The sequence below is a fragment of the Rhopalosiphum padi genome, chromosome 2 (assembly GCF_020882245.1).
Source record: "Rhopalosiphum padi isolate XX-2018 chromosome 2, ASM2088224v1, whole genome shotgun sequence".
NCBI classification, from domain to species: Eukaryota; Metazoa; Arthropoda; class Insecta; order Hemiptera; family Aphididae; genus Rhopalosiphum; species Rhopalosiphum padi.
The window spans coordinates 68,590,229-68,597,845 of record NC_083598.1 but is presented as its reverse complement, the minus strand read 5'-3'; the positions used below and the strand labels follow the sequence as shown (position 1 = coordinate 68,597,845).

Below are 7,617 nucleotides of genomic sequence, written 5' to 3'. Positions count from 1 at the left end.
TCTGGGAGAGTAATTTTTTTTTTATTTTACGATTTTTATTTGTTTTTTATTTTTATATATTTTCTAAGCCGCTCCGTACGATACTCCACTTGGCGTCCGACACTCGACGCAGCAACGCTCCGAAACGGCGGCCCCGCGATCATTTAAAATAATACGACAACGCAAGCGTTAAATTATTATTATACTTACTACGTATTTTCTGTGCGGGTTCGCGTTTTGCACAGTTGTGCCATTTGAAGGATCGTAAGGGCATCCATCGGTGGCCCTATTTTAATATTTCTATATTGGATCGCGTTAGTTTAATGCCAGCGCCAGTACCATCAAAATTAGAGTTATTCGTTTAATTAAATAACGATAATATAGTAATTAAATGAATATTATTAAATAATTTCTACTACGTATTACCAACAGCTATAGTGGTCGGTTATTTTGTAGTTCAGCACTTGCCAGTTTGTTGTTTGGTATATTAAACTAATTACTATTTTTTGTTGTAAAACTAGAACTTCTAAGGATTTCATCTAGCGTGCAATATTTACAACAATTAAAATCACATAAATAAAAAACGAAAATAAACAATTAAATATTTAATTAAAAATGGTTGTAAAAAATACAAATTGTATCCGGAAGTCCTTATCTACAAGCAAACGATAACGAGTCGAGACGGAATACATTGAATTGTATTTGTATACTTATCATTTGTACTTTGATATCTTAAATAAAATATTTAATTATGATTATATACAGTTTTTAATAATAGGTCAAAGTGTTATATTCTAAAAATAAAATATTAATTTTTTTGGAAATAAAAATAAAATGAGCAGAGTTAAATACATATACATATCCTGAACAATTAATATAAGTTTTTTATTCTATTGTTAATTTCATCGAAACTATTACAAAACACTAAACTGAACCGTACAAATATATAACTATAGAATGCACTTTTCTTATTTAAAATAGTTGAAATGTTGACCTGAATATTTCATTTGTAATTATAAAATAATTCTTACGAAAATTAAATGCCTAAAGAGAAAATATTAAGCTTTATATTTTTCACAACGATTGAATTGAGTTTCAGGAATTTTAAAGTTTTGCATCTCGTGATTATAATATAATATAATACCGAAAATATTTAAAATACTTCCATACGCTATTAGTAAAAAGGTTGACATTTTGATTAAAATAGAAAATAAATAGTCACATAAGGTCATAGACTTGCAGAACATTAATATATATTTATATATGTTGTATTTATATAAAATATTGACATTCATAAAGAGTAAAGCGGGTTTTAAATTGTATCTAAATATACTATAATCATATATAATATGCAACTGGTATGAGTATCTTTTTAGTACACGAAATCAATACATTATTTTTACACTGGCTTTACACTTAATTTTAAGTTAAGCGTTAACGGCAGCAATTTTGAAATAATTTGTGTGCATCTTTACAACTCATAAATATAAAAAAATCTATGGTACTAATACAACAATATTATATTGATTTCAACACTGTATTCTGATGATACGCTCATCTATAGTCATAAAATAATTCTTTGTTATTGAGCCGAATTGAAAAATAAAATAAACGGAAACGTAAATATTTAAAACCAATCGTCGCGAAAAAGAAACTACTTAACGTTTCAAACTTTGATCAAGAAAATAATACATGACGTATAGACATTGTTTTTTATTATATTGGCCATAAATTCTATAATATAGTCACAGACCACGAAATAATTAATAAATAAACTGATCATAATTAAAAACTAATATTATACTGAAATATTGCATAAATATGTTGTAAGCGACAATATAACCAAATTATATCAACACAGTGAATAATGCATTATTAATATCAACAATAATTCTACTAAAATAATTAAGCAATGTTCACTAGAAAAGATATGTTATGGTATCGACAACGAAATGTACTATGTACTAACAATAGTATTTATAATAATATTGTAAATTATAATCAATAATTATAATTATACTAACCATTATAATTTCTACACAAATCAATTTATTATAGTATATATTTTATTTTTGTGTGTTTGTGTGTGCTTTATAATATCATACAAACAAGACAAATCCATGCAAACATAATTAATTACTTTCCTTTTCATCAGAACGATATATATATATGTATGTATGTGCGTGTGTGTGTGTGTGTGCATCATATTATTATATATGTGTGTAATATATCACATGATATTGTATGTATACAATTGTACATCCCATCGGATTTAAAAGGATTGTACAAAGTTATAGAAAAAAAATATTTCCACAAAATCCTTTGAAATAATGCTTAAATAATAATTTGATATAATGCATCGAATAATGTTTACTGATATACTCTACTAATACATGTATACCCAAGATAATATCTTTTATACCTACTTGAATAGAATCTCTCAATTTACTGAATGAAGATTACCAACCACATAATATGCATATTACAAAATATAATCATTGTCAATCTATAAGGCTTACTGATTTTCAACGCAAAAAATAAAATAACCATTATAACAATGCTAACAATGTTTCGTTTTTTAAATATTATCAAAAGTATTTTAAATATTAACGTTGAGCTTTACAAATAATGACATTATTATATTATATAGATGATATGTTAAAAATCACACCGACATCAAAATACATTTCAAAAACCAAGCTGAAACCGTTGTGCACGTCTTGAGCAGAGGCCATTTAAACTGTTGATACTTGACAGTACCACGTTATCTTCACGACTTGTTAGACGTTGTTGATGATTGTATCTATCTTACACCGACTTCATCGTTTGCGTTGTCACAAATATAACACTAATACGAGTAATACGTCTTGTACACACAAATGTACCTATATTGCCTATACATTAAGCCGTGTAAACAAAATACAAATTCCGACGGTATTATCACAGATAATAATATAGGTATAAAGGTGTATATATGTACATAGGTGATGGGCTGGTATCGAAACAGTAGAAAAGGAATTATATGAAAATATATCTTCCAAATATATTTCCAATGTATTCTTGTTTTTTTCTTGAGAATCCTATAATTTATTGTAAAATGTAAATACTAAAACGTTTTGTAGTAGAAAAAAATGCTTTGATTTTCAACTACAATACCTATTAGTTGTGGTAAATATATGAATCTATATGGTATTTTTAGTTCAAAATAAAAATTTTCCATTAATCTTCAAAATAATTGCGTGAAAAAATTAGGGAAAATGGAAATTTTTACTTAAAACCAATTATTATAACAAAATCCATTTTCTTTTTGTTAATTTAAAAATAAATATTCATAAATCCTTAAAATTTTCAAAAATTGTCTATAGTCATGTTTTTTATTTATAATATACTATTTTTTAATTTTTTACTCTTTTTTAACTATTTAATAACATTTCACATTTTTGATTTTTTTGCTTATTTTCTATAATATCATTAAATAAATGTTCACTTTGTCAATCGCTTGAAAATTGTATTCAAGATTCTATATAAGTTGCATGAAAAGTAGTATATAATATATAGTAAGTTATAGTACTATTATATCAATATAATATAAGCATTTGTTTTTTTTAGAGATATTTCTTAGATTTTATCAAAATAACATAGCTTTTCTATCACTCCCCTTTCCACAAAAAAGTAAAGCCTATTTGCGCGTATTATGGTGATTGATGAGGCTATATTTTTGATCGATGATTTGTTTTTGTGCATATGGGTGCGCTGTTCAACTAATATAACATAACACCAAGCACATCTGTTGAAATAATATTCATTATAAGTATTAAGTACACACTCAGTTAGTTGGCTACGGAAAATCGGCTCGCGCTACGGGAAACCTAAATCGCAATAACACCATGAATTTATAAATATTCATACATCCACGGGGTGATGTTTCATTGAAATTATTCTTGCCGATAACATTTTAAATTCTGAGCGAATGTTCTAACAATTTTACATTAATGTATTTTTTTTTTCTGTATCTGGTGATACTATTTTACATAGTATAACAAATGCTTTGATTTTCAATTTTGGGAGTAGTTTTCTGTAGAAATTCTAATTTAATTAGTACTTTGAAGAGTCAAAAGTTAAAAATTTCCTGTAATTTTTAAAATAACTTTATTACTGTGTTACTGATAGTAAAACAAATTACTCAAATTACTTTTAATAATAACTGACATTTTTTGTATGTAACAACGTATCATTGAATTCTAATTTAGCACACAGATTACTGTGACTTACTCTTCAATGACAAGGTATACTCGAAACCTACTGTTCAGCGGTTACCTATTTTCTGTCATTTTCTCGATAAATTTTTATAAGATATAACTTCAGAAATTTTATATTGAAATAGAGGTCAAAATTCTTGTTATTGCAGTTCAAGTATTTTTTAGGTATAATTAAACTCAATTGGCAATGCGAAAGCAGTTCTCACAGCGTCGTTGGTTCAAAATACTCAAAAGTAAACACTCAAAGTAAAAATATTAAAAATATATATTTGATTGAAATGAAAATCTGAGAAAAATTAAATTTCTAAATCTAATTTATGCTTATAAAAGGTTGAATTATAAATTTCTATCATTAATTATTTATAATTATTTATTAATTATTCAAATAGTCGTATAATTTAGGTCTTATTGTTTGGTAAAAGAACAGTATATAATATTATATATTTTACAATAAGTGATGGGACATTTTAATAACATATTATATGGTATCATACACACCATGTTATCTATATAAATGTGTGTGTGTGTGTGTGTGTGTATTTGTATGATTGTGTAAATGTGCTATTTTATTAGAACACAGAAATCATTTAAAATGTTATACTAATTGCGGCGCAGTTGACTACCCGCAAATATTTTCGAATGAATATATTTTTCGAATATTAAATATTATATTATATTTTTTTGATAATACGGTGTGTTATATTTATATATATAAGCACGAACGATATCGATTATAATCCTAAATAAATTTCTTCTCTAATGCTGACCGTTTTCTATACATACCGTTAAAAATGTTAAAATATTGCAATATAACGTTATATTAAATTATTAAAATTGAATGTATTTTTGAAACTATGAATAATTGATAGTAAAGTTATTTTTCATGATTTAATTTTAATGTGGCGCCTTGTTTAAACCATTATAACTTATCTTTATTTGACGGAGGTTAAAAGGTTGTCTGTCGAATACTACTGGCTGAATATAATAAAATATCAATGTACCTATGATCTTAAAAAAAATTAACAATAAATTAATAAATCATAAAGTAAATTATTAATTGGTTTAAACTGTATTTTTATATCATTTTGTCAGTCATTGATATATTAATTTTAAATTTATATAGTAATATAGTTGTAATATTATCAGTTAAGTATCACAATTATTTAACAACAGATTAATTTTTTTTTCATGTCATTATTAATTACGTTTAACATCATACTGGTATAAAGTTTGATTCTTATCCCTACAATGCACACATTAATATTTACATCCAAATTTTGACTTGAAAAAATATTTTTCTGATGTAATATGAGTCAAATAACTCCAAAAAAATATTTTTAACTTCTAATTATAAAATTTGAATACAGGAATCCATCTTTTTTAAATGTATCATACATGATACACTGTGCAGCTTAGACTTGAAAAATACTATATATACCAATATTTTAATATAATGTGTTTGGCTATAAAAATACATGTTAAATGAAAAAAATGAAATTTATTCAATCAAATACAAATTAAAATAAAACAATAAACTTTTTATATAAATAACATCCTTAAAAAAAACAATATACTTATCATATAAGTAACATAATTAAATGGTTCAGGACAGAAATTTGCTTCTTTCCAATTTAATTTTGATAATTTATTTTTTAAAAGTTTCTGTTCATCTTTAGATCTACTTTGTATGGTTACATTATTTGGTTGATTTTCAGTAGGTAAGTTATAAGTACTTTCTGACCTTTCAGTAAAATCTAGCTGGGTTTCACCAAAATCTACTGGTAAATTGAGAATATCTAAGTCATTTGTAACTTCATTGTCATTATTTATTATTAAAGGAATTTCATCATTATCAAACAATTCAACAATATCATCTAAATAATTTAAATTAACACCAATTAAAATTAAAGTTAAATTAAATAAATATAATACAAAATAAATCATTTACTTAAGTCATCTAAATCTTCTATATCAGACCCATCTTGGTCATCATCACTAATATTCCAATCTAACAGTTCAACTAATTCCTCATCAGTTAAGCCTTTTTTTAATACTCTCATTTCTAAATAAAATAATATTGTAAAATATAAATAATACAATTATAAAAATATAGGTAAATATGTAAGTAGAAGTATGTCATTACTGCACAGTGTATCACAGGTGATACATTTAAAAACATCCAAAAATAACTGTATACTTACTACTAATTTGGGTTTCAACAACAAAAACGTTAAATACAGATGTTATACACAATTTATAAATATTTTTTAAGCATTCAATAACATTGTAAACCAAAAATATATGATTTTTAAAAATCACTGTTCTAGAATTTTTATCACTGACTAATTTTATCAAAAATCGTGGTATCATTCAATTTGGCGGTTAAAAAGTATAGATAATATAATCTCTAGAAATATATAATAAAGATAACAAGACAACTACCAACATATTAACTGTTGATAAATAGCAGTAATCACTATATGTTTTAGTTGTATCACAGGTGATACAATGTGCAATGTAGGGTTATTATTAGATATGACCTTTTTATGCTTGTAGATAAAAACGATTAAGCTCAAAATACAATAACTTTAAAATAGAACTGTAAAACATGCGACACGCAGATTTAAAAAGTATACATTTAGTTTTTACAATCCTTTATTCTATTCGACTAAATCTGTTAATTTATAGATAACATAATAATATATTGTAATTTTTATAAAATTTAGTTAAAAAAATTTGAGAAACTTAAATAAGTAATTTTTATTGTAAGGTTTTATGAGTTGAATATAAGAAATTTGTATAACAAACAAGGCCAAACAAGTTTACCAATTTTAACATTTTCTTTTTTTTTTTTTGTGTACATATATTAAACCATAATATTTATAAATAAAGAGTTAGATACAAATATATGATGAATCAGGCACGTTTACACATGGGTTTGGTGTTCACCCCCCCCCCCCGACATATATTTTGTTTACGTGCCTGTGATGAATTTAATATTATAAATTAGATTCCTTTTGACTCATACCCTGAATATTTAATGTTTTGAAAAAATACTCTAATTTAAAGTTCTCCTCATATTCTTACTACAACTGAATTTCTAATTAATATTTTTTTTTCAAATTTTTCATTTACAGATTAAACACAAAGTTTTCATTAAATATTATGCATCACATAATTAAACACTCATTTAAATGCATTAATTAGTTCCCAGCACGAAAAAATCATAAAACTTTCAGCGAATGAAGGTCGTTTTACATATCAATTGTGTAATAATGCGTATAATATTTTTAAACCGCGGTTTACATAAATATTTGATTTTATAAGTTTAATCATTTTAACGCATAACTGTAGCTAAGTAGATATTATGCATTTTTTA

General features: G+C 24.7%; 1 protein-coding gene across 1 annotated transcript; it reads right to left on the bottom strand.

The window, feature by feature from the left end:
- Positions 1–5,716: 5,716 nt before the first annotated feature.
- On the bottom strand, positions 5,717–6,551 carry LOC132923105 (uncharacterized). Its single transcript, XM_060986927.1, has 3 exons — positions 6,440–6,551; positions 6,187–6,300; positions 5,717–6,112 (listed from the first exon to the last, which is right to left on the bottom strand). The coding sequence occupies exons 2-3, from the start codon at positions 6,296–6,298 to the stop codon at positions 5,778–5,780; spliced, it is 447 nt and encodes a 148-aa protein (XP_060842910.1). The 5' UTR covers positions 6,299–6,300; positions 6,440–6,551; the 3' UTR covers positions 5,717–5,777.
- Between the last annotated feature and the right edge of the window lie 1,066 nt (positions 6,552–7,617).

Excerpts from the sequence above, each read along its gene's own strand:
- LOC132923105 (XM_060986927.1), bottom strand. The coding sequence starts at position 6,298 with ATGAGAGTATTAAAAAAAGGCTTAACTGATGAGGAATTAGTTGAACTG. Across the intron at positions 6,113-6,186 it reads AGAAGATTTAGATGACTTAA|ATGATATTGTTGAATTGTTT; the intron begins GTAAATGATTTA and ends TAAATTATTTAG.